The following is a 25,343-nucleotide window of genomic DNA, read 5'->3' on the forward strand; positions in this document are numbered from 1 at the left end:
AACTAAAATCCTGAACTTCCAGGGTAGCATTCTCAAAAAGCTCCCAGTTCAGGACCCCAGAGACAGGCAGAGTGTTGAAGTCTCAATGTGTGGATGGAGATGATGGTGCACGAAGGAGGGCTTTAGGTTTATTAGGAGCTAGGGAATGTTTTGGGATGGGGAGAGCCTATTCCAGCAGGATGGGCTCTATCTTAACCGAAATGGAATCCGGCTGCTAATGCTAACAATCAAAATAAATAAATAAACAAAAGGAACACTTGGGGGAATGCTGGCGCATGCCTTTTGATTTTGTCTAGTGGTTCAGCAGTATTGGGGGAAAATCTAAGGTTTCCTAGGCAAACCTTTGGGACAACTACTGCCGCCCAGAACAGAAGCTATATTTGACAAATGTTCGGGGTTACAGATTAGGTGAAAGGAGGAAACAGTGCTGGCTTGAAAAGCTTTTTTTGGTGGGAAAGTAAGGCACCCTGATGGTGCAGCAAATTCAGGACTCGCACTCTTTTTGGCAGTGGTAAAATAGGTTGCACAGCATGATGCACAAGGAGAGCCTAGCTTGTGGTACCGCCTTTCGGTGCAGGCAAGATTTTTTTTTTTGGCTTCGTGGAATCTCTATCTACAGAGACTGCCCAGGAGTAACAGTGAAATTCTCATTTATATGTGCCATATCCAGAAATGTACCTCTACCTATCAGGCCGATACAGTACTGTGCACTCCGGTGGAGCGCACTGTTAGCCCATGTTTGGCTACGCATTTTTGACACGCTATTTTTACCCCTTATACAGTAAGGGGTAATAGCGCGTCGAAAACTCGCAGCCAAACCTCCTGAAACTAATAGCGCCTGCAACATGCAAATGCATGTCGATGGCCCTATTAGTTATTCCCGCGCGATACAGAAAGTAAAATGTGCAGCCAAGCCGCACATTTTACTTTCAGAAATTAACTCCTGCCAAAGGCTGGCGTTAATTTCTGCCGACACCAGGATAGTGTACAGAAAAGCATTAAAAACTTTTCTGTACACCCTCCGACTTAATATCATAGTGATATTAAGTCTGAGGCCCCAAAAGTTTAAAAAAATAAATAAATAAAAAAAATTGAAAATCTGCCTGCGGCCCGCAGGTTGGAAGACTGACCCTCAATTTTGCTGGCGTCCATTTTCTGAACCCGTAGCTGTCAGCGGGTTTGAGAACAGACGCTGGTAAAATTGAGCGTCGGTTGTCAAACCCGCTGACAGCTGCCACTTCTGTCAAAAAGGAGGTGCTAGGGATGTGTTAGTGTCCCTAGCGCTCCTTTTACCGTGGGCCCTCATTTAAATATTTTTTTTTTCTGTATCGCGCGCCCAGGAGAGTGGCCCTGGCGTGTGCTGGGAGAGCAGGCGCTCGCCGGCTCTCCTGCGGATTTTTCTGTATCGGCCCGTTTATTTGCAAAGGGCTTTTATTTTTATATTTCCTTTTTGACCAAAGCAAGAGAGAATCCTATGGTGATTTCAGGGTCTGATTGCAGGAAAATATCAGCCCGGGGAATTTTTTTCATAACTGGCCTACAATATATCTGTCTGACTCCCTTGTGCATTTTCCCTGCAGCATGTGTTTCAACAGTTCCCATAAATAAGTCAAACTGACCTTTCATATGTATATCATGTGACCTGGCAGAATTGAGTCAAAAAATCCCCAACATAAATGTTACATTTTTCCTAAATAACTAAGTAGTAGAACACCCCCTAGACCAGAGGTGAGTAAACAGAGCTGCGTGCTCTCTTTCTTCCATGCAATCAGTTGCCATCCACCCGCAAGTCTAGTTACATCTCTCGTACATATCTTGGATTCATGGTCTAGTATTAGTCTCTTGCCAACCAATCAGCTCTTGAGCCATTTGCCAAGTAATGTGTCAACCACACTGCCAGCCAGTGTCAGACACACGCATAGTCTCTCAGACACAAAGACACTCAAACACGCACTATTGCTCTCAGTGTATGGGTGTGTCATAGAGAAAGTATGTGTATGGATGGCTTTCTGTGTCATGGAGAAAGACACCCACACACACATGTGCTCGCTCTCTCTCTCTCTCTCGGAAACTCACATGCTGTCATTGTGCTCCTGCTGCTTATATGCTCACATAAAGGTCAATTTTAATACCTGCATGCGGGCGTCCATGAGCACGCGGTTCCCGGTGTGCACACATGGACGTGCCGATTTTATAACGTGTGTGTTGACGTGCGCATGTTATAAAATCTACTACCCATGCGCATATGTGTGCCCGATTTTATATCGGGGCATTTGAAGTGAATGCGTAATAGCCTCATTCACATGCATTTGCATGTGATGAGCGCTATCTCGTTCACTCCGCATCGGCCGTGCATTAAATAGGCGCTAATCCCCCTATTGCATTAGGGGGTGGATTAACGCCTATTTAACTCGCATCCGACTGTGGGTTATACAGCTGAGCGCACTGTATTGCATCGGCCCCTATGTGTGTGTGAAAGAACATAAATGTGAGTGATTTAGTGAAAGTGTATATAGAGGTTTGAATCAAAGGTAAGATTTAGGCTCAGGATAGAACAGTTAATTTCTAAACCATGGTTGACCTGCAAGAATATACTATATGTCAACCTTTACAGAATTGAGAGTGAGTGAGAGAAAGTGAGGCTGAAATGTACCATATTTACTAAGCTCCCATTCTCATTAGGGTGAAACTGAGAAGTAACCCTGAATTAAATACATGCAGCTGTAAAGGTGAAAAGAACATGTTTACCTGGAAAAGGGAAAATAAATATTAAATTAGAAAAAAAAATTATTTGTGAATATAAACATCTTTCCTGGATGATTAATTCTCTAGCCCAGGTAAATAGAGAATCAAATTGATTCCTGATGGTAATTATGCTCTGATATAACATAAGAACATAAGAAATTGCCATGCTGGGTCAGACCAAGGGTCCATCAAGCCCAGCATCCTGTTTCCAGCAGAGGCCAAACCAGGCCACAAGAACCTGGCAATTACCCAAACACTAAGAAGATCCCATTTCTAGAGTATTAATAATATATCAGACTAAAGTTTTAAACCAAAAATTTGACTTCACCTTGAAAGTAACCTGCATAGCTTGTCAGATTAAATCTATATCAGGAAGAACTATTTTAAGATACTCTGGAATAATAAGTTAGTGTGAAATGGAGACTCCTTAATCTAAGTGAATAAAAATCCTTGATGAAATAAAGGAGAATATACAGTTGGTAGAGAAGAGAAATAGAATACTGACTAAGCTTGAGATTCTGACTTACCGTGATAGTAAGGTAAAAACAAATCCAGCGTTAGGGAGCTGGAGAGAGATGTTACCAGAGTATACATAAAGAACACGTATCTATTTCGAATGACTTCCTATAATCATGCACTGCAGTAGGCAAAGCAAAGTGAATGTGCCATACTCAACAGGTTTTTGTTTTTTTTTTAAGAATCATTTTTTTCCACAGCCTTGTATCATGACAATCTAATTTCTGTTGATTAAAGGTATCCATTGTGGATACCCTGCCCCAAACCATGCGTTCCTGAGCAACTGCCAGCTTTCACGCATAGATTAGTTTACAAGCTGCTCAATTTCCATTTTGTTAGTGCCAGCAGCTGGGTTCAGCTTTGGTTCCGATGAAGCTCATCTTCCCAAAATACGGGCCTTCCTGCCCAAAAAAAGTTCCCAATAAGTCTAAAACCTTCCTCCTTGCACCAATATCTCATTCATGCATTGAGACTCTGGAGCTCAGTCTCCCTCTGGGATCCTATACGTGGAACTAGACGCATTGCTGAGAACACTACCCTGAAGGTGTTGGATTTTAGTTCATTTTTTAAAAGCCTACATGTAGCTTCCAGAACCACCAAGCAATCAAACAAAAGACGAAAGTCCAACCATCAAATTAGATAACTAATACAAGGAGGGGGGGACAAAAGATTCAATATGTCCTTCAGGTTCATATAGGAATTTTATTACGTTCAGGCAAGCAAAAAGACATGGGGAGCCATAAAATTATTAATACAAACTGCTCTTTTGGATGCTATAATAGTCTTGCTGCTTGCCTGAACGTAATAAAATTCCCAAATGAACCTGAAGGACATATTGAATCTATTGTTCCCCCACTTTAAAAACCACCACCTTGCAATTTTCAATGTCATTGGTAGTCACCTGGACCATGACAACCCGATTTTTCCCAGGACTCTTTAAAATGGTATCTAAGCAATGCATAAGGACAGCTAGCTTTGCACTTGGCGGACAAGTTACCAAACATTCTTCATGGCCGCCAGCCAGCCAGCTTTATGGGTATTCTATGGGGACGTGTATTTGTTTTTAACAAAGGCCAAAAATGCAATGAATTAGGCTATTTTTGGATCATTCTAAATGAAACACTAAAAATAGCCTCATGAAAATCGCTGAAAACATTTGCCTATTTTGTATTTGCGTTATTTAAAAAAAACAAAAAAGGGTGGCCTTAGCTGGGCCTTCCAGGCCAAAAAACGACTTAGGCCTGGCATCGGAGCCTAGCACTATGATTGGGACCTGGCATTGAGGCTTCAGCCTGTGACCAGGGCCCAACGCCTTGGCACCAAGGCATAGGCCAGGGTCCAGGCTGGGTCCAGAACCCTGGCAGTTGAAAAATGATTCCATCTACCTGCAGGGTAGTGCCAAAGTGACATCACTTTGCAGATAGCACCATTTTGATGTACAACCATATATTAAAATGGCACCAGTGAAAGGTACTGAGGTGATATCATTTTGTCATTGTACTCCAGGCAGACTGTGCCATTTTTCAAGTTCTAGGACTGAGAGGAGCAACTTGAAGCCTCGGTACCAGGCCTGGGTAATTTTTTGGCCTGGGAAGGTCCAGTCATGGCTACCAGAGACCTGTTCTTTTTTTGTTGTTGGTTTTTGGGGTTTTTTTGTTGCAGGGTGTGGTTTTTTTCTCGTCTGTTTTTTTTTTAATTTGGCAAATGAACCAAGCTGAAAAAAAAAACATTAAACAACCAAAATATAAACAAAAAGAAAACTAATTGTAAATGTTGGGGCTGCACATTTCTAGTTACCAGCAAAGATATGAAGGAAAGGCACAGCAGCGGGCATATCGGGCACCAGTTTTAGGGGTCCAATCAGTCAGATGTGGAACAATGATCTGACTTCATGACAGCTGGGTGGGATTTGCTTGCAGAGGCATGTCACCATAAGTTCCTGGAGGAAAAGTCTATAAATGACTATTAGCTATCTAAACTTGAGAAAAGTCCTTATTCCATGGTTATGAGCAAGGAGGATTGGACTATTCTTTGGTATCCTACTTGTGACCTGGATTGGCAAGAGGATGCTGCATTTGATGGACCTTTGCTGTGATCCAGTGTGGCATTTCTTATGTTCTAGGATGTTGGGAACATACTCACATATCAAAAAAAGTAAGCCCAAGGTAGGAAATTATAATAAAACCAAAAACAATAAACCCAACCTTCAAAAACATTCTTTGATGGTGATGATTCTGATCAGCTAAAGCAAATCTTTTGTGATAATGAAAGATATAATAGATCAAACTGACAAACTAAAGAGTAACAAATCACCAGAACTGGATGGGATCCACTCCAGAACCTTAAAAGAGCTCAAACATGACACTGTAAACCTTTCACGAATAATCTGTAATCTAGCATTTAAAACAGCTTCAATATCTGAAGTGTAATACCGGTGTAATACCTATTTTTTTTTTTTTTAAAGGGCTCCAGGGGTGATCTGGTAAACTAGACTGGTAAGCTTGACATCAGTACAAGGCAAAATGTTAGAAGCTATTCTTAAAAACTAAATTACTGGTCAGACATATACACATGGCTTAATGGAGAAGAGTCAACATGGTTTTAGCAATGGGAAGTCTTGCTTTATGAGTCTATTAGATTTTTATGAAGGTGTAAGCAAACATATAAACAAAGGTGAGCTCTTTCATAGAGTGTATTTAGATTGTTAGAAGACATTTGATAAATTCTCCCCATGAAAAACTCCTCAGGAAGTTACAGTCAGGGGATAGGAGGCAGTGTTTTATTGTGGATTGGTAATCAGGTTAAAAGACAGGAAACAAAGGGTAGGGCTAAATGGTCAGTTTTCCAAATGGAGAAGAGGTCATTAGTGGAGTACCACTGGGATCTGTCCTGGGACCTGTGCTGTTTAACACATTCATAAATGATCTGGAAAAGCGATCATGTGAAGTAATGAGAATTGCAGGTAACATAGAATTATTCAACATTGTTAAAACAGTAGTGGGAACTGCAAAAGGACCTCGCAAGACTAGGAGGCAGATGAAGTTTAATGTGGTAAAGTTCAAAGTGGGGCACATAGGGAAAAATAATCCTAGCCACAGGCAAAGAATGTTTGGTTCCGTAGTAGGAGACACCACCCAAGATAAGGACCCTTGGAGTCTTTGTGGACAGTACTTTGAAATGCTTAGGTCAGTGCGCAGCTGCAGTTAAAATAAAGCAAATAGAATATTAGGAAGGGTCTGAAAAGGAATGAAGAATTAAACGCAGAATTTCAGAATGCCTTTGTTTTGATCCATGATGTCTCCACCTTGAGTACTGTCTGTAGTTCTGGTAACTCAATTCTCCAAAAAGATATAATGGAAATAGAAAAGGTGCAGAGAGAGGTGACAAAGGGGATGGAACAGCTTCCTTGTGCAGAAAGATTAAGCAGATTAGGGCTCTTCATCTTGGAGAGGAGATGACTGAGAAGGAATAGGACAGTGGATTATAAAATCATGAGTGGTTGAAACAGGTAAAGAGGGAATGGTTATTTACTTTTTCAGTCAGTGCAAAAACTAGGGGGCGCACTCTGAAACTAACCGGCAACAGATTTTAAACAAATTTGAGAGTTGGTTTTTCACTCAGCACACACAATTACACTGGAATTTGTTGCCAGAGGATGTCAAAGTTGATGGATAACTGTGTTTTAAAATTGGTTTTGACAAAATTATGGAGGACGTATTAGCAGGGCTTGCAATTCTGTGGCCATGAAAAGGGCCACACAATCCAGCTCTTCTTGCAGAATGTGCCTCTCCCTGTAGAATGGCCATTGGAAATCAGGCCCTTGCTGGGTTGCAGAGACTTGCCAGCAGCAGCGTATGTTCCCCGCTGTGGTTGGGTGGCAGAAAGAAGTGAACAGCGGCAGCACATCAAGCTACATTCTCCTCCTTTTGCTACCCAGAGCTTGACTGCAGCTTTCAATGTATAGGACTCCAAGCTGCAGGTGGTCCTCAGGTAGCAAAGGAGGAGGATGCTGTGAGGTCCCAATAGGCAATTCTCTCTTCCCTCCAGCAGGGGGCCTATGTGAGCTTCAGGGACTAGTTTTTCCGTCCTCCCAGCTCTTTGGCCCTCACTTTCTGCTGGCGGCCAACTTGTTTACTGTTTGGACACACATACACCAGGATTCCAGTCAGCAGATTGCTAGAGCTTGGTTCCTATTCTCTGGCCCTGCCTCATTGCAGTCCTGCTTCCAGAGTTTATCTTGCTGTGTTGACTCCAGCATATTTCATGCTGCTTCGGTCTGCTGATTTGTCTCATCTGGTCTTCCTGAGGTCTATATTCAAAAGCCATTTAGATAGATAACTGAAAAATTATCTGTCTGATTGGCTTATTGGGGTATATTTAGTACTTATCCAGCTAAATTCTAGCTGGGTAATTAGTTACCCAGCTAGAATTTAGCCAGATAAGTTGGGGGCATTCCAGGGGTGTAACTGGGATGAGTTGAGTTACCTGGCTAAGTTAAACGGCTAACTGCAATATTCAGAGTTAGCCGATTAACAAAGAGCTGTCCTAAAGTTATCTGGCTATAGTTATCTGGCTAACTACTTTAAGATAGCAGGCTATATTCAATTGTGCAGCTGCACTACTGAATAAACCTTCAAAGTTAGCCAGATAAGTTTATCTGGCTAAGTTTGCTATCCAGACTGTGTCTGTATAGACCCTCCCTGTTTCCAGGTTGCTTGTGATCCTTCTGAGTCTTGGTTTGTGGCCTACTACCTAAGTCCTGTTGGCCATCAGCACCTGAGGGCTCAACTGAAGGGGAAGATGGCCATTATAGGCAGAAGAATACCCTGTCACTGTTCCAGTTGGGGCCTTTCCGACTTGCCTTGCCAGTGTACCAGCCACTCAAGCCTCAGGGTCACACTTCCGGCAGACTACATCATCACAGATGCAGACGATCTGCTGTCACTGCTTTCTTCTTCCTCCTCCTGGATCAGTATGTGTGTGTTGGAGGTGGGGGGGGGGAAGGAGCTAAAAAGATCCAAAAGAGCATTGGGGGGGGGGGGGGTTTGAACAAATTGAGGGACTTGGCAAGGTTTGAATAGAGGAGCTGGGGTGAAGATGGATGATTGTGCACCTTAGATGGGGACAGGAAAGGATAGAAACAGGGCAGGGGTGGGAAGGGAGTAAAGCTGGAATCAAGGGAATTGGATGTGAAGGAGAAAAGAGCTGGACCTAGGGGAGATGCAACTCCCTCTCCTCTCTTTTCTTCTTTGAATCCTGGAGCCACCACTTCCTTTTTCTATATCGCACTTCAAGATCCTAGAACCTCCTCCCACCTTTCCATCGCCCAGCCTTCCTCAAGATCCCAGAACCTATATCCCCTCCTCCTCCTTCCTACCCATCATCACTCTTCCCACCTTCTCCCTATCTCTGATTCTCCCTCTCGCCTCCCAATCTGAGTTCTTCTCTTCCTCTCTTTTCCCCTTATATCGGTATTTGAAACTCCCCATACATAAAACTCCCAGGAGAACCAGATAATTTATTCAGACAAAAAGAAAGTTGGAAAACCACTTTATTTTTGTCAAGCAAAATAATATAAATTTAAATATGCACACCTGCCACAGAATTTAACTTTTGCCATACAACTTTGAAAAATCTGCTACAGGAAAAGGGGGGTTCTGAGTATTAGCCAGACAGGTATGGAGATTGTCACTTTGTACATCTACAAATGAGCAAAAGGGAGGTGTCTTCCAGATGTTTCCAAATGTCCCAGATTCGCCACTGTGGGGGAGAGCATGCTGAGCTCAATGTACAATTGGTCTGATCTAGGATGGTATTTCTTATGTTCTTAATGAAAGAAAGGTATCGTCTGAAATAAGATTCCAGCCTTCAATTCATTTATTTGAGAACTGAAGGACTTCTCCCTTGGACTCTTAGAGGCTGACATGTTTGGTTATGTAAGCTTAAGAACTCTGGGTTTGATTTTAAAAAGCATTTACTCGAGCAAAACTGGTTTTTGCTCGAGTAAATACACTTTACTCAAGTAAGTGGGCTTTTCAAAATTGCTACAATATATGCCATTGAATTGTCCATAGGATTTGCTCAAGTAAGTGCACTTTACTCGAGTAAATAGCTTTTGAAAATTGCTACGATAGTATGTCACATTTACATGCGTAACTCCTTTGAAAATTACCCCCTCTGTTAATGAATTGCTTCCCACCTGGGAGTCGTAGACAAAGATCTTTGTCTGAAGGACGTTCTCCCACCTCAGTTTGAGGAATCCAAACTAGGTGGGCAAGTGGTGGCACCTGGAAGTAGCTGCAGAGAATTTTTGGAACAGCAGGCCCTGCCGGGTGCCATCACTTGCCCTGTTTAATCTTACTAAGGTCTAAGGCTTCCCACCTTCTGCCCACATGCCTAACATCACTCAACCCTTCACTCTATCCTCACAGGAGGAGATGCACATATTTTGGGCAAAAAGCCTGCAAATCTGTTTGCACAGCTTTGAAATAGCATTTCTTTGGCTGCAGGTTTTAACTTCGTGTAGCTTCTGGAGTGGACCATTACAGCACAGATCCAGTCCTGGAATACAATGAGCTGAGTTGCACAATATGATGATTTGCTTTCTCTCTTTTCCCAGGAACCTCTGCGGGTCTCCATTAAAAACCCCAAAATATCAACAGTTGATCCTGGTAAACTAAAATGCTTCAGGACCTTGCACTTGACCTTCCAGGCTTTGCACCTATTTGTAAAGGAGAAGAAACAACTGCCCAAACCTAGAGACCAGGTACTGAGCAGAAACACCCATCTACTTATTCTATCTCTGGGACACTGAGCAGAAACTCCTGTCTACTCATCCTACTACAGAGGCACTGAGTAACCTTCTCTCATATCTACTCATCCTGTTTCTGGGGTACTGAGTATCCTTCCCTCCCATCTACTCATCCTACCACAGGGGCACAGAGTAACCTTTCCTCCCATCTACCTACCCTCCCACAGGGGCACTGAGTATCCTTCCCTCCCATCTACTCATCCTGTTTCAGGGGTACTGAGTATCCTTCCCTCCCATCTACTCATCCTACCACAGGGGCACAGAGTAACCTTTCCTCCCATCTACCTACCCTCCCACAGGGGCACTGAGTATCCTTCCCTCCCATCTACTCATCCTGTTTCAGGGGTACTGAGTATCCTTCCCTCCCATCTACTCATCCTGTTTCTGGGGTACTGAGTATCCTTCTCTCTCATCTACTCATCCTGTTTCAGGGGTACTGAGTATCCTTCTCTCTCATCTACTCATCCTGTTTCAGGGGTACTGAGTATCCTTCTCTCTCATCTACTCATCCTGTTTCAGGGGTACTGAGTATCCTTCTCTCTCATCTACTCATCCTGTTTCAGGGGTACTGAGTATCCTTCTCTCTCATCTACTCATCCTGTTTCAGGGGTACTAAGTATCCTTCCCTCCCATCTACTCATCCTACCACAGGGGCACAGAGTAACCTTTCCTCCCATCTACCTACCCTCCCACAGGGGCACTGAGTATCCTTCCCTCCCATCTACTCATCCTCCCACAGGGGCACAGAGTAACCTTTCCTCCCATCTACCTACCCTCCCACAGGGGCACTGAGTATCCTTCCCTCCCATCTACTCATCCTACCACAGGGGCACAGAGTAACCTTTCCTCCCATCTACCTACCCTCCCACAGGGGCACTGAGTATCCTTCCCTCCCATCTACTCATCCTACCACAGGGGCACAGAGTAACCTTTCCTCCCATCTACCTACCCTCCCACAGGGGCACTGAGTATCCTTCTCTCTCATCTACTCATCCTGTTTCTGGGGTACTGAGTATCCTTCTCTCTCATCTACTCATCCTGTTTCAGGGGTACTGAGTATCCTTCTCTCTCATCTACTCATCCTGTTTCAGGGGTACTAAGTAACCTTCCCTCCCATCTACTCATCCTAACACAGGGGCACTGAGTAACCTTTCCTCCTATCTCTCATCCTGCTTCTGGGACACTGAGCAGCAGAAACTATTATCTATTCCCCTTACCCCAGAGACACCGAATAACTCTGCCTCTCATATATTCTTTTAGCTGGTTAAATGATTTCGTACCTTATAATCATAACATTCTTTAAGTAGAAATTGCTATTGTATGCTGTTCTGGATAAGAAAAAGGTCCCTTCCCCAAAATGTTTACAACTTACCTCGTACAAGAAGTTTTGTAACTTACTAAAGGTTATGTGGGGGTTATTCTCAAAGGCATTTACATACATAAAACATGGGTTTAGGCACATAAATGATTCCTTATAACATTGTACAGGATTTGTGCACATAAAAGTACATAATCTGATTTTGCACAAAAAAAAAATAGGCATTCTGGGGAAGAGAGCTGGGATTTTCACGCATATGTTTGATTGTTCAAAGCATATGCATAGGTTGATCTGTGCAAGTTATGTATTGTAAAGAGCAGGTATAACTTCGTGCAGGTTAGTTTGCGTTTGTTATTTCTGATCATTTTTAAAGCACACTTACGCAGATACGTTTGTGAAAATTGGCTTAACCTGTTTCTTTTGGCAAGGCATAAGTTACGCGGGTTGTTTTAAAATTGCCTTCCCTGTGACCATTGGTAGAATTGAAAATAAGTTCTGCCAGTCCCATGCACATGTCTTTAATATGCTGTCTGGTGTACTGATGCAGTCTTTTCTGCTTTTTAATAGGTGTCACTTCTATATGATTAGTGTTAGAATTCTGGGGGTCCTATCTGCTGGCTCAGAGGCTTCCATGGGAAGTGAGTGATAACATAAATGAGACAGAATTAGTTGCACAGGTTCTGCTGCCACTCATATTTTTTCTCCACAGTTGGATGCCGAGAGGCTGCTAGAGCTCACCCAGGCTCTCAATAACAAGGCCTCCCCCAGTGTGCACCAAGATCCATTGGATGACAGCTTGGTTCGGATATTTGCCTATGTGAGTGCAGGAGACCTAAGCCCCATCAATGCTTTCCTGGGTGGAGTGACGGCTCAGGAGGTGATGAAGGTAAGGAAAACCATGGGCAACTGGTGAGAAGGTCACATGCTGGCAGCTCACAAGAACATGCTGGAGGTTTTTTTTATGGAAGGAGCTGGAATCTAAATATTAATCTTTTTGTATTCTTTGCTGTGTAATAGATCTTCTGTTTCTAATGTAAAAGATTCTAGCAGACAGAGCAATTTTCAAAATAATCTAGCCACTTAACTGGAGTTAGGAGGCTAAATTGTCAGTTTTGAAAATGTACTGCTACTTGGTTTCAGTAGGCAGCTCAAAATTTCTGGAATTCCAGTGAAGTCAAGGAAGGAAGATGTGTACATATAACATTTTAAAATATACATGTATTTTCCGATAGATTTTCTGTATGTAAATAAATATATATATAGATAAAATCTATCTATATATAATTGAAATGTCCTCTGTGAAAGTGGGATTTTAGTTAAAGCGACCTCTAAAACAAATGAACAAGCACACACACAATATCTCTCAAAGACATTTTCATAATATACACCCATAGATCTTACTACTGTACATTATAGTTCACTAACAATTACAAAGTGTATTTACTGCCAAAATAAATACCTATTAATTTTCATGTCCCAGTAGCAAATAGATTTAAACTAACCTGACATTATTCCCCGCAGCCGTTAACAGCTTGGACTTTTGATTCTAATGGATTTTGTCTGCTATGCAGATTGAAAGGGGATGTAAGCAACTTTATTAAGGAGGATGTAAAATACGTGGACGATATTTGTTGCTTTAAAGTTTTTTTTTTTCAGGGTGTGGCAAAACGTGTTCCCAGCCCCCTCCCCCCTCAAAACACCTGTGCAGCAGGCGCTTCACCTTGTATTTAGCTAGAAACCACCTGCAGCAGAAACACACCAGTGGTGCATGTTTGACGTACCCACGGAGATCCCCAGCCCCGCAGGTAGGAAGAAGACGGTGGTAGGACAAGAATTTCTGATGTGCTTGCGGGGCTCCCAACCCTGCGAGCAGGAAGAAAGCAGCGGCAGTGGCGCGTATTTATGACATACCCACAAGGATCCCCAGCCTAATGGGTAGGAAGAAGATGGGGGCAGTGAGAATTTGATATGCTTGCTGGGCTCCCAGCCTCCGCGGGCAGGAAGAAAGCAGTGGCAGTGCAGATTTAGAATGTGCACTCGGAGCTCCCGGACCGGTGAGCAGGAAGACAGAGGCAGCAGCAGCATGGGTTTATGATGTACCCACGGTGGGAGGGGGGGAGGGTTCCCGGGCCCAGCCCAGCAAGAAGAAGATGACAGTGACAGCAGCTAAATTATTACATTTTGGCAGGGATTCCATACCCCACAGGCAGAAAGACAACCCTCTGGCCAGCGCTGGAGTTCCCACAACCCGCAGACAGAAAAAAAGGAGAGGCAAGATGGGTGGAGTGTAAGGGAAGGGAAAAGAGGGGGTGTGAGTGAGAAGGAGGAATGGCATGGAAGGGGAGAGGAGGGTTAAGTGAGAGAGGGGATGGAATGTAAAGGGGTGAGAGAGGGAAAAGGGGAAGGAGATAAGTGTGTGAGAGGAGAGAGAAGGAAAGTAAAAGAGGCTGAGAAGTAAGGAAAGAAGAGGTGAATGAAAAGAAAGGAGAGCAAGAGCACCCGATCCGTGTGCATGTGTGTGTGAGCGAGCTTGTCTGTGAAAATGTGAGTGATCTTGTGTGTGTAAGAATATGAATGATTGAACTTGTGTGTGAGAGAGCATGAGTGATTGTGTGTGAGTATGAGAGTGTGAGCATTGTCTGTGTGTGTGTGTATGTGAACGAATATATGTGCGTTAAAAATTATATGTATATGAGAGAGTGGAAAAAGTTTGTGTAGCCCCCATTCCCCCACTACTCCAGGCCAATTACCGAGTTACTGGAAATCAGGTATGAGAAGCTGGAAATTTTTTATCTTTATTAGTTTTAATTATTATTGGATGTTTGATGTGTCTGCTATTTTTACATGTTTTATTGGTTTTGGGAACTTTAAAAATGTGTATATGAATTAAATTTTAGAATGTTATTCTATTTGTCAGCTGTTTTGAAATATTTATTTTTTTATTAGTATGGTTTTTCTATTATGACTGTTTTATATTTCCTGATTTTATTGTTTTATGAGGAATCGTGATGTTTCTGTTTTTCCATTGTTACACTGCATACAGAGTCTGGCTATTAGCAATTTTCAATTCAGTGTTTCAGTGTTTCTATTTATACTTTATGGTCACTTTATTCTGTATTTGGTGAGTTCTGTCTGTGTTCTGGTGTGTAACGGAAGTGAGCTATTCTACTATTGTATAGTTTCTGTATAGGGATCTAGAACAGCCTGTCATCTTCTGGGTTTTTTGTTTTTTTTTTTATAGGAGCTGTGTTGTCATTTTAGAGCCTGGTATAATATTTGCAATGTTGCATTTTCATGGGTAGGATTTTTACTGTTTGAGTGCTGGCAGATTGTGCAGTTTTGATATTGGAGGTTCACTATATTGTAATTGTAGTTTAGTTTGTTCATGGCTTTTTGAGGGCTAAGTTCAAACTCAATGTACTTTACATTAGGCCTCATTGGCATCATAGCATCGCATGTAAATATTTTTGTAAGATATATTTTTACATCAGAAGACTGTACTTTGAATGTCCTTTTTCATGTAAAATCTGTTTTTCGTGCATAATTTCAGTTGTGTGTGGTGAGAGTTGGGGGAATGGGGGAGCACAAGGGTATAAGTTCACTGAAAGAGTGCCACATACAGACCCTCACCATTCACCTATCTCCCACTTCCCCAGAGTGAAAATACTGGGGAAGGATGGGAAAGCAGATGGGAAGGGTGCTGAGGAGTGCGACAGGATTGCCAGCTTCTTAAAAATTTCACTGACACTTTTATCTGCCACGCCTCTGGGAACTCTGATCCCTGTCTGCCCACTTCTCCAGCATTTCAAGTCATTGAAAGGGCCAGACTCCCAGGTGAACATCATCTCCTTGCCATACCTCGGGTAGGGGGGGGGGGGCAGGGCAGGAGGGTGTGGAATTTTTTAGATAGGTTAAGACCATTTAGTTATGGTTGTCTTGGCCCCATGTATCAGGGTCAGCTACACAAAACGGAGTATTGTTGTGGAACAGTATGTTTAGCTAATTAATGTTTTTCTATCTAAGTCTTGTGATCTGATTTAGACTGATAGATTAATTCATAACTGAAAACAAGAATTATTTTAAGCCTGCACTTGGGGTATTGCATTATAATGAAACTGCAACTGTTCCCCTTTTGTAGGAGATAAACATGTTTTTCTAGTGGAAAGCGTGAAAAAAATCACATAATGCTCCATCTAAGATGAAGGGCAAAGGACAACCTGTCCTTGGATCTAAAATGGAGGATAAGATCTAAGATGGAGAAAAGAGTATATTTTTATATGAAGGAATAAATCTCTTGCCTGATTGGCTCTATGATGTGATTGTTACGATTCTGCTTGTGGGAACAAGCCCACAAGCAACCTCTCACCTTTTCTTCCTGCCTGCCAGCCGTTCCAATGCAGTTCTTGCTGCCTGGTGCCGCCGTCCTTCCACCTCATGGCCCGGAGGCCGCCCACGCTATTCCCCTGCATGGCGGGCCGTACTGCCATGCTCTGATGTGGCCAGGAGGCCACCGATGCTGTCTTCATGCAGCAGGAGCCACTGCCTTGTTCCGTGGCGGGCCCACCACCATAGCTTCTCTGCCTGGAGGCCGCTGTCAGGATTTCCCCGCGGCCCGGAGGCTGTCCTCGTTTGTCTTCTGCACAGCGGGCCTTGCCACCGTGCTCTTATGGCCTGAGGCTGCTGCTTACCTTCTTTTACAACTAGGAGGCTGTCACTGAAGTGACCATCCGCGGTGGACAGAGCCGCCATTGTGGGACCTTCCCGCAGCAGGGAATGCCGCCATCGTTGCTCTTTTCCGCAGCCTGGAGGACACCCTGGAACTTTTCCTCCTACACGGCAGGAAGCCGCCTTTACAGCTGGGCCTGCTTCCTTGCTTCAGCTCCATCTTCACAGCATGGCTACTGTCCCTGGTCCTGCCTCCTTAGGCTCAGGGCCACGCCTCCTCTTAAGATTTAAAGGGCTAGTCCTTTGGTTCCTCTTTATGATGTCATCCTGGGTGTTCCTCTTCAGCCCTACAAAAGGGCTCAGCCTTCAGTTCCTCTTCGCCTTCACAAGGTGTCAGTTATTGAGTCGGTCTGCTCCTGGATCCTCCGTTCCAGCTCTTCAGTCCAGGAGTTCCTGATGTCCTGCTCCGCTTCTTCAAGGCACTCTGTTCTTCGTGGGAATTCCCTTGTCTTCCTCTGTGGTTCCTGATCATTCGTCTACATCTTTGTTCCATGTTTGGTCTCTCGCCGGATCCTTAAGTCCTTGTCTTCAGATGTCTTCGTCGTCCGACCCTCCTGATGTCTTCACCTTCAGATCTTCCTGAAGTCCTCGCCTTCTGATGTCCTGTCCTTCCTGAAGTCTATCATCCTGTTGTTCTGCCTCTCGGAGCCTCCTTGATGCATTTGGTTGGGTAACCTGGGGGTCCGAAGTCCAGATGTCTGAGATGTCTTGTTCTCCAGTTCACTCGACACCTCCTGGATGCTCTTGACTGAGTGTCCTGGGGGTTGAAGTCCAAATGTCCTGACATTCCAGATGTCTTTGTGTGAAGTTGTCCTCGTCTTCAGAATCCTTTGACATCCTCATCTTCAGATCTTTCGCTGTCAAGCGCTCAGACTCTTTGCCTCCCTCATCAGGGTAGCCACCTTCTCGGATATCCAGGTTCCGGATTTTACCTCCTAGTGGACCGTCCTCTCTTCTACTTCGGTTAACCTTCTGATTCGTCTTCCGCGTTGGGTCTGAAGCCACCGCTTCTTAAGACCCAACGGGGCTTCGGGGCCTGGCCCGAAGCCCCGAAGCCGCGTTGCTTCGGGGACCTGGCGCCGATCACGCCAGGTCCCCGAAGCCTCAGTTCAGGATGGTTGCTGCTACAAGTCATGGCCGGATAACTTCATACTGAGTTTTAACTCTTCAGTCGTCTTTCCACTCAGCAAGTGTCTTCATCAATGTCCTTGATGTTCTTCTCTTCAGCCTTGCCTCATCCTTATCCAGTATCGTCTGACCTAGTCTTCAAGTATCGTCTTGTTTCAGTTCCATCATCTGCCCTCGACTTCTGTCCGTCCTGACGCATTTGCCATTCCCATACAGCAGGTCCAAAAGGGCTATAGAGTGGCCGGAGGGCTACCCCAGAGACCAGCATTGCGTTGTTGGGTTTCTACTGATGTGTCAGGTTCGGCGGAGGGCAAGGTCCCTGGTCTTCTGCCTGTCCGCCTGTGCTTGGAGTCGTCTCACCTGCCTCAGCGCTTCCACGGACCTTCTCTCTGCAGTCGCGTCGTGGTCCAAGGGCACACCACTCTCCCTGGAAGCAGGATTGCTCCCTAGTACTCCTGTAACAGTGGTGATGTCATGAAAATATGATTCGAGGAATGGGTAATGATGTATTCATTGCCTGTATATCAGGTAATGATGTATTCATTGGCTGTATATCAAGTAATGAAAATATAAAGTCTAAAATGAGCTGCCTGTATAAGATACAGAAAGTAAACAGTTTTTTTTTTATTAGATTTTTGTTAGAGTTGCACTTGAGACAGACAAACCACCTAAAAGAGGAAAATTTGGTTTCATGTCAGATTTTCTTGTTTAATGTCTCTCTCTTCTAATTTAAGAGTTTGATCCGAGATGAACTGGGCCCTGGAAATCAGTTTGATTCTGAAGCCAGGAATTTTTAAAGGAAATAAGGTAGTGGTTTTCCTAATTCCTGCAAGGGGAGGGGGGCACTATCTCTTCCTTTGCCTCAGGCAGCGGATTGCCTTGTGCCACCCCTATTGATTTTATTCAAATAGTGTTTAGATATGCTGGATTTAATATGAGTGATTTTAAAGATGCAGATTGTACTAGTTAAATACAGTTATTCAATTATAAGTACTGCAAGGCAAATAGAGATGTTTTGTAATGTCACTGTATGGGGGGGGGGGGGTGAAGCTTATAAATAAATAGATTGTATCAATATGGTTGCCCCTTTCATCATACAGAAAGAAGTGCCGTACTGCAAAATATACAAGTACATTTTGTACCTTCATCTGCCTCCTCTGCCCATTTGAAATTGAAGTTTTGAATTGTCAATGCCAACAAGTCCCACAAGATTATAGGGCCTCTGTGTATTCAAATTTCAGAGTGAAGCCGAATGAAGAGGAGGCAGGCATGGGTTACAAGTTCTACTCTCCTTCTGTCAGAATGCACTAGGGGCAGGAGTTTAGGGGGTTTATTGTGCCCCCGGGGCAGTTGAGGGCTGGAGGGAGGAAAGAGGCTGCCACTACTGTAGCACAGCAAGAACTTTGCCTTGGATGGGACGCCAGTTGAGAAGCACTTGCTCGCCAAAACATGTTTGTAGTTTTGAAAATGCATAACTATGCACATTGTCTCCTCTCCTAAGCTAACCTCCCCCTGGCAAAGCCTTCAAGAAAATGCGGGCAAACATAGGCATGTTGTGGAATAGTGTGTGTGCTTTTACCCCGCAAAGAGGGTGGACAGTTTTCAAATAGCCGGTTTACCTGGGTGCATAGCCAGTACATGGGCAAATGTCTTTCGAAAATTGCCCTGTGCATAAGTAAAGGATTGGGAATATATTTTTTTTCAACTAAATGTTTTCTACATCCAAGTGTTGGAGGCTGTAGGAAGCACTGAAAACCAACAGCCAGTAAGAGAAAAATCTTTAGTCTTTATTATAAGATATCTTATAATAGGAGCAGTGATTACCAAACAATGCAGATTAAATCTTCAGCTCAGCTTTTTTTTGAGCCTTTACACTCTGTTAAATACTTTGCTGCCTCTAATCTACACACCAATGAGTTTGTTTGCATAACATTTTCCTAATTGGTTGGCAATAAAATGTTATCTCATGTATGCCAATGACTGGATTCCTGTTAGGCATATGATTTCTTGTAAACTGAGCCCAGAAAATGGAAACGAAACTCTGTGCTGATCTTTAACATACTTTTTTTTAAGCATTTCAGCAGCCTTGGCTATTCCTACAAGGCTCATGATCAGTGCAATCTATTTATTTTTATTTCTTCACCACTACCAAACTAGTCTGGCTTCATGGAAAACATTTTCAAAGCACCCTTACACAAATGACTGCAGAGTGCTGGGATATTGCTGGGAGTGACTGCAGGGTGCTAGGATATGCGCTGGCTCAGCCTGGAAGTGAATTCAGAGTGCTGGGATAAGCTCTCGCTTAGTGTGGGCTGAGGGGTTATTGAATATATACTGGCCTAGTGTATCAACAATGGCGATATATTAAAATATCCCCCTCTCTCATGTCTCATGGTCTCTGGGTTGGTGCTGGATTGATAGTAGGCATTTTAGGTTTTTAAATGGTATTTTCATAAATATTGCAATTAAACTAATTTCTAATTTCCTATGTCTCTTTGCCCTCACATCTCCACCCTCTTTGCTCCCTGTCCTTTTCCCTTCTATGCTTTTTTTTTTCTCTCTGTCCTGCTGTGCTCCCTTCTCTTTCGTTTTCTCTTCCTCCTTTCACCAGGCTTGCTCAGGGAAGTTTACACCTCTGCAGCAGTGGCTGTACTTTGATGGCTCACATTGCTTACCTGAGGAGGATACTCTGCTGAAGAAAGAATCTTGTGCTCCGGTGAGTAAACACCTCAACTTGCACCCCTCTAACTCCTGAAACTGAGGATCTGCTTACACACTGAGTGTTCAGTGTTGAGTATACATACAGCTGTGACAAGCTTCATGGGCCTGCCCTGCAGCACCTCCTTCTATTCCAGTACTCAAAACAGCCTCCCTACCTTACAGGCCAATATAGTACAGTGCGCTCCGGTGGAGCGCACTGTTAGCCCGCAATTGGCTGCGTGTTTTCAACACGCTATTTTTACCCCTTATTACAGTAAGGGGTAATAGTGCGTCAAAAACGTGTGGCCAACCCCCCGAAACTAATAGTGCCCGCAACATGCAAATGCATGTTGCGGGCACTATTAGTTATTTCCGTGCCATACAGAAAGTAAAATATGCAGCCAAGCCGCACATTTTAATTTCTGCCAGCACCAGGCAAGTGTACAGAAAAGCAGAAAAATATCATAGCGATATTAAGTCGGAGGCCCCAAAATTAAAAAAAAATTAAAAATTGGCCCGCGGGTTGGAAGACGGACGCTCAATTTAGTCTGCGTCCGTTTTCCGAACCTGAGGCTGTCGGCGGGTTTGAGAACTGAGCGTCGGCTGTCAAACCTGCTGACGGCCGCCGCTTCTGTCAAAAAGGAGGCGCTAGGGACGCGCTAGTGTCCCTAGCGCCTCCTTTTACCGCTGGCCCTCATTTAAATACTTGATCGCGCGCCCAGAAGAGTGGCCTGGGCGCGCGTTGGGAGAGCGGGCGCTCGCCTCGCAGTGCCGGCTCTCCCGCGGGTTTTACTGTATCGGCCTGATATACACACACCTCTACCTGTGAATCTCAATCCCACACTGCGGCACCACCTATTATTTCAGTACAGACTCACGCACACAAAGCTCTTCCAATAAAGCTCACTCCTGCCCTGCAAGGTGCAGAGCCTGTGACATGAGGCTCAGTGTACAGGGTCCACGTGTATGGCTGCAGCTGAGAGCATGAAGGGGGGAGAGAGTTTCTGCTGGAGAATGGAGAAAACACTCTGAAAGAAATGGAAGAAGGAAAACTAGGACTGTAACACCTTAACTAGGGTGTGAAGGGGAGGAGTATACCTCTGGGGGTTTACTACGGACCACCCTACCAGAATGGTGAAACAAACTATGAAATATTAAGAGATTAGACATGCTACTACACGTGGAAACACAGTAATAACAGAAGATGTTAATTACCCCAATATTGATTGGGTGAATGTCTCAACAGAGAGTTTTTCATGGAGCAACTGGTGTTAGAACCAACAAGGTGTGGTATAGAAAGTTCTTACTGGAATGCACTGGTAACACTGGTGAGAACCACTTGGCAATAGTGATAGTAATGCAGTCAGATTTGACATAATCATTGGAGGAAAAATAATAAATTAAACTGCTGTAATAACATATAACTTTAAAAAAGGAGACTATAATAAGATGACAAAGCTAGTTATTTATTTTTATTTTAAAATGTACATGCTGCCTTCTCCAAGGGTCAAGGCAGCTTACAGTTAAACTACCTTCGTAATCAAAGATAGATAGTCAATTATAGCTAGAAAGATACTAAAAGGAGAAGTTACAAGGGTAAAAAGTCTTCAAGAGGCATGGGGGTAGATTTTATAAATGTACATGCGGGCGTACTTTTGTTCGTGCACCAGGCGCAAACAAAAGTAAGCTGGATTTTATAAGATACGCTCGTAGCCACGCGTATCTTATAAAATCCGGGGTCGGCGCACGCAAGGGGGTGCACATTTGTGCAACCTGCGCGCGCCGAGCCCAGCACGCGCTGCCTGTTCCCTCCGAGGCCGCTCTGAAATCAGAACGGCCTCGGAGGGACCTTTCCTTCCGCCTCCCCTCACCTTCCCCTCCCTTCCCCTATCTAAACCCCCCTACCTTTGTTGGCAGATTTACGCCTGCGGGCTGCTGGTGCGCCATCACCCGACCCGGGGGCTGGTCTGGAGGCCTCGACCACACCCCCGGGCCGGCGCCACGCCCCTGAAACGCCGCGTCATTCGCGGCACGCCCCCCGACACGCCCCCGACATGCCCCCCATGCAAGCCCCGGGACTTACGCGTGTCCCGGGGCTTGCGCGCGCCGCCAAGCCTATGCAAAATAGGCTTGGCGCACGCAGGGGGGGTTTGGGGTAGTTTTTCGGGGGGTACGCGCGTATTGTAAGCGCGTACCCCTTTGAAAATCTACCCCATGGTGTTTAAAAATACCATCTTAGGATCCCAGATAAAATGTACTCCACAAATTAAAACAGGTCAAAAGAAGAACAATTATCTCCCTGGATAGCTAAATGGTGCTGTAAAGAGGTCATCAAAACCAAAAAGACATCCTTCAAACTATGGAAAGCAGGATCTAATGAGGAAAATAGGAAGGCATATACCGGTAAGCACTGACAAATTAGATGTAAAATGTTAATATAGCAGGCCAAGAGAGAATTTGAGGAGATACTTGCCAAGGAGTTAAAAATCAAATGTAGCACCAATACTCGTCCAACAGGATGTTCCACATATGACGTGTTTCAGACGTTGGCCTGAGTATCCGCAGTAGGCATTGGAGCCCACAGGATGGCCTGGCTCCAGGCCTTGGATCTCCTTTATCATTTTGGTTGTCGTCCTCTGTACTTTCTCCAGTGCAACTATATCTTTTTTTTAAATGCGGTGACCAGAACTGCACACAGTATTCAAGGTGAATCTCACCATGGAGCGATACAAAGGCATTATGACATCTGCCATTTTATTCGCCATTCCCTTCCTAATAATTCCTAACGTTCTATTTGCTCCTTTGACCGCCACAGCACATTAAGCCAACGATTTCAATGTATTATTATTGTTCTTTCAATGTATTATTATTTCAATGTATTATTATTGTTCTTGGTTCAGTTCCCCTATTCGATGTGAACCGACCTGATATGGTCTCCACCATGAAGGTCGGTATAGAAAAGTGTTAAATAAATAAATAAATAAATTATCCATTATGATGCTAGATCCCATTCCTGGGTGGTAACTCCTAATGTGGAACCTATCATGTAACCACAGGAAGGGTTATTTTTCCCTATATGCGTCACCTTGCACTTGTCCACGTTCAATTTCATCTGCCATTTGAACACCCAGTCGTCCAGTCTCACAAGGTCCTCCTGCAATTTATCACAATCCGCTTGAGATTTAAATACTCTGCATAATTTTGTGTCATTCATAAATTTAAGCACCTTGCTTGTCGTGCCCCTTTCCAGATAATTTATAAATATATAAAAAGCACCAGTCCTAGTATAGCTCCCTGAGGCACTCCACTGTTTACCTTTTTCCACTGTGAAAACAGAACATTTAATTCTACTCTCTCTTTTCTGTCTTTTAACCAGTTTGCAATCCACAAAAGGACATTGCCTCCTATCCCATGATTTTTTTTAGTTTTCTTAGAAGTCTCTCATGAGAGACTTTGTCTAACAACTTCTGAACATCCAAATACAGCACATCTACCGGTTTACCTTTGTCCACATGTTTATTCATCCCTTCATAAAAATGTAGATTTGTGAGGCAAGACTTCTCTTGGGTAAATCCATGCTGACTGTATCCCATTAAACCATGTCTATCTAAATGTTCTGTGATTTCATTGTTTATAACAATTTCCATGACTTTTCTATTCACTGAAGTCAGGCTCATCGGTCTATAGTTTTCTGGATCTCTCCTGGAGCCATTTTTAAATATTGGGGTTACATTGGCCACCTTCCAGTCTTCAGGTACAATGAACAATTTTATGATGGGTTTCAAATTTTTACTAATAGGTCTAAAATTTCATTTTTGTGTTCTTTCAGAACCCTGAGATGTATACCATTCAGTCCAGATGATCCAGGTTTACTATAATTTGGTTCAGTTCATCACCCTTGAAAATCATCTCCGGAACGGGTATTTCCCCAGCATCCTCTTCAGTAAACACTGAAGCAAAGAATTTTAGTCTTTCCACAATAGCTTTATATTCCCTGAGAGCCTCTTTAACCCCTCAATATCAAAGGGTCCAACTGATTCTATTGCAGGCTTTCTGCTTCAAATTTATTTTTAAAAGTTTTTATTATGAGTTTTTGCTTCTACGGCCATAGTCTTTACAAATTCTTTCTTAGTCTGTCTTACATTTAGCTTGCCAGTGCTTATGCTTTATTCTGATTTCCTCTGGATCCTTTTTCCAATTTTTGAATGAAGAACTTTTGGCTAAAATAGCCTCTTTTACCTCACTTTTTAACTTCTTTTGGCACACTTTTGGCTGAGACAGATTTTGTTTCCTCTCCCGTGGGAGATGTCTATCAGGGATCCAGTCATGCCTGGGAAGTCCCCAACCCTCTTTACTCAAGATCAGGTACTGTTGTCCCATCCCAACGTTGGGTCCCTGGCTCTCACAGCATGGATGTTGAGAAGGTAGCCTTGCAACCCCTGAATCTTTCTCAGATTGTGTTTTGGTTTCCTTTTGCTTCCAAGCACGACTCCAGAAAAAAGTCCCATAGGTCAAAATGGAGGAGGTTGGCTTTTTAGCGTGAAGGAAAATCCCTTGTTCCTATACGTACCCAGATCAGTCCAGACTCCTGGGTTTTGCCTCCCTTCCAGCAGTTGGAGACAGAGAAAGTTTTACTAACACTGTTACTTAACCACACGTGCTTCCTGCAGTTCCTAAGTATTTCTCTGTCTCCAGCAGATGGTAGATGGTGCAAAACCTGCAGTTCTGCAACTGAGACCCCCTCCCGGGGGTTTTTCAATCCTAGTGGGTTCTTCCCTGTCCGGTTGAGGTGGGTGAGCTGGGGATTGGTGATTCTTGTGTGTGTGCTTAGCCTGTGTGCGCCCATGCGGTGTAAATCTGATGGTCCAGATCACTCCCCTTCACGAGGCTGCTTAGGTGGCTGCAGGCTCCAGGTAGGCTTTTGGTCTGAGGCAGCCTATTCTTTTTTGTAGGCTTTGTGTCTCAGTGAATTTTCAGTAAAGTTTAAAAAAAAAAAAAAAAAAAAAAGGAACTGAAAGCAGTTTCACAGTTCTGCTATGTGGGTGGCTTCCTCCTCAGTACTGAGTGGCTGAAGTAGGGTTGTTTTCTTTTTATTCTCTTGGTTTTCTTTTTGCTTTGCGTTTTTACTGCTGGTCGCTTGGGCAGCTTCTTTCCATTTTCCAATGGGCCACGGCTCCACACGGTCGCGGCTTAGTAGGCTCGATCTTTACGCCGGGTGTTCAGAAGGCAGAGAGAGCTCATCCAATCATCTGCCAGCCATGAAGCAACATTGGGGTTTCTCCACTGCTGTTCCACCATCGCTCCGGGGCGCTGACCAGTGTGCTGATCCTTTCCCAATCAGTGCAGGAATGGTGGTCATCTTGGATTTGCTGTTGGCCGATCCCGCGCTGCTGGGGGGGC

General features: G+C 43.9%; 1 protein-coding gene across 1 annotated transcript in view; it reads left to right on the top strand.

The window, feature by feature from the left end:
* The window catches only part of UBA7 (ubiquitin like modifier activating enzyme 7), a 426,723-nt gene that overhangs the window by 51,585 nt on the left and 349,795 nt on the right, over positions 1-25,343 (top strand). Inside the window, exons 9-11 of the mRNA XM_029599673.1 lie at positions 9,881-10,027; positions 12,100-12,276; positions 19,855-19,959. Of these exons, the coding sequence (XP_029455533.1) occupies positions 9,881-10,027; positions 12,100-12,276; positions 19,855-19,959 (429 nt within the window). The remainder of the gene's footprint in view (positions 1-9,880; positions 10,028-12,099; positions 12,277-19,854; positions 19,960-25,343) is intronic.

Source organism: Rhinatrema bivittatum, chromosome 4 (genome assembly GCF_901001135.1).
Source record: "Rhinatrema bivittatum chromosome 4, aRhiBiv1.1, whole genome shotgun sequence".
NCBI lineage: Eukaryota > Metazoa > Chordata > Amphibia > Gymnophiona > Rhinatrematidae > Rhinatrema > Rhinatrema bivittatum.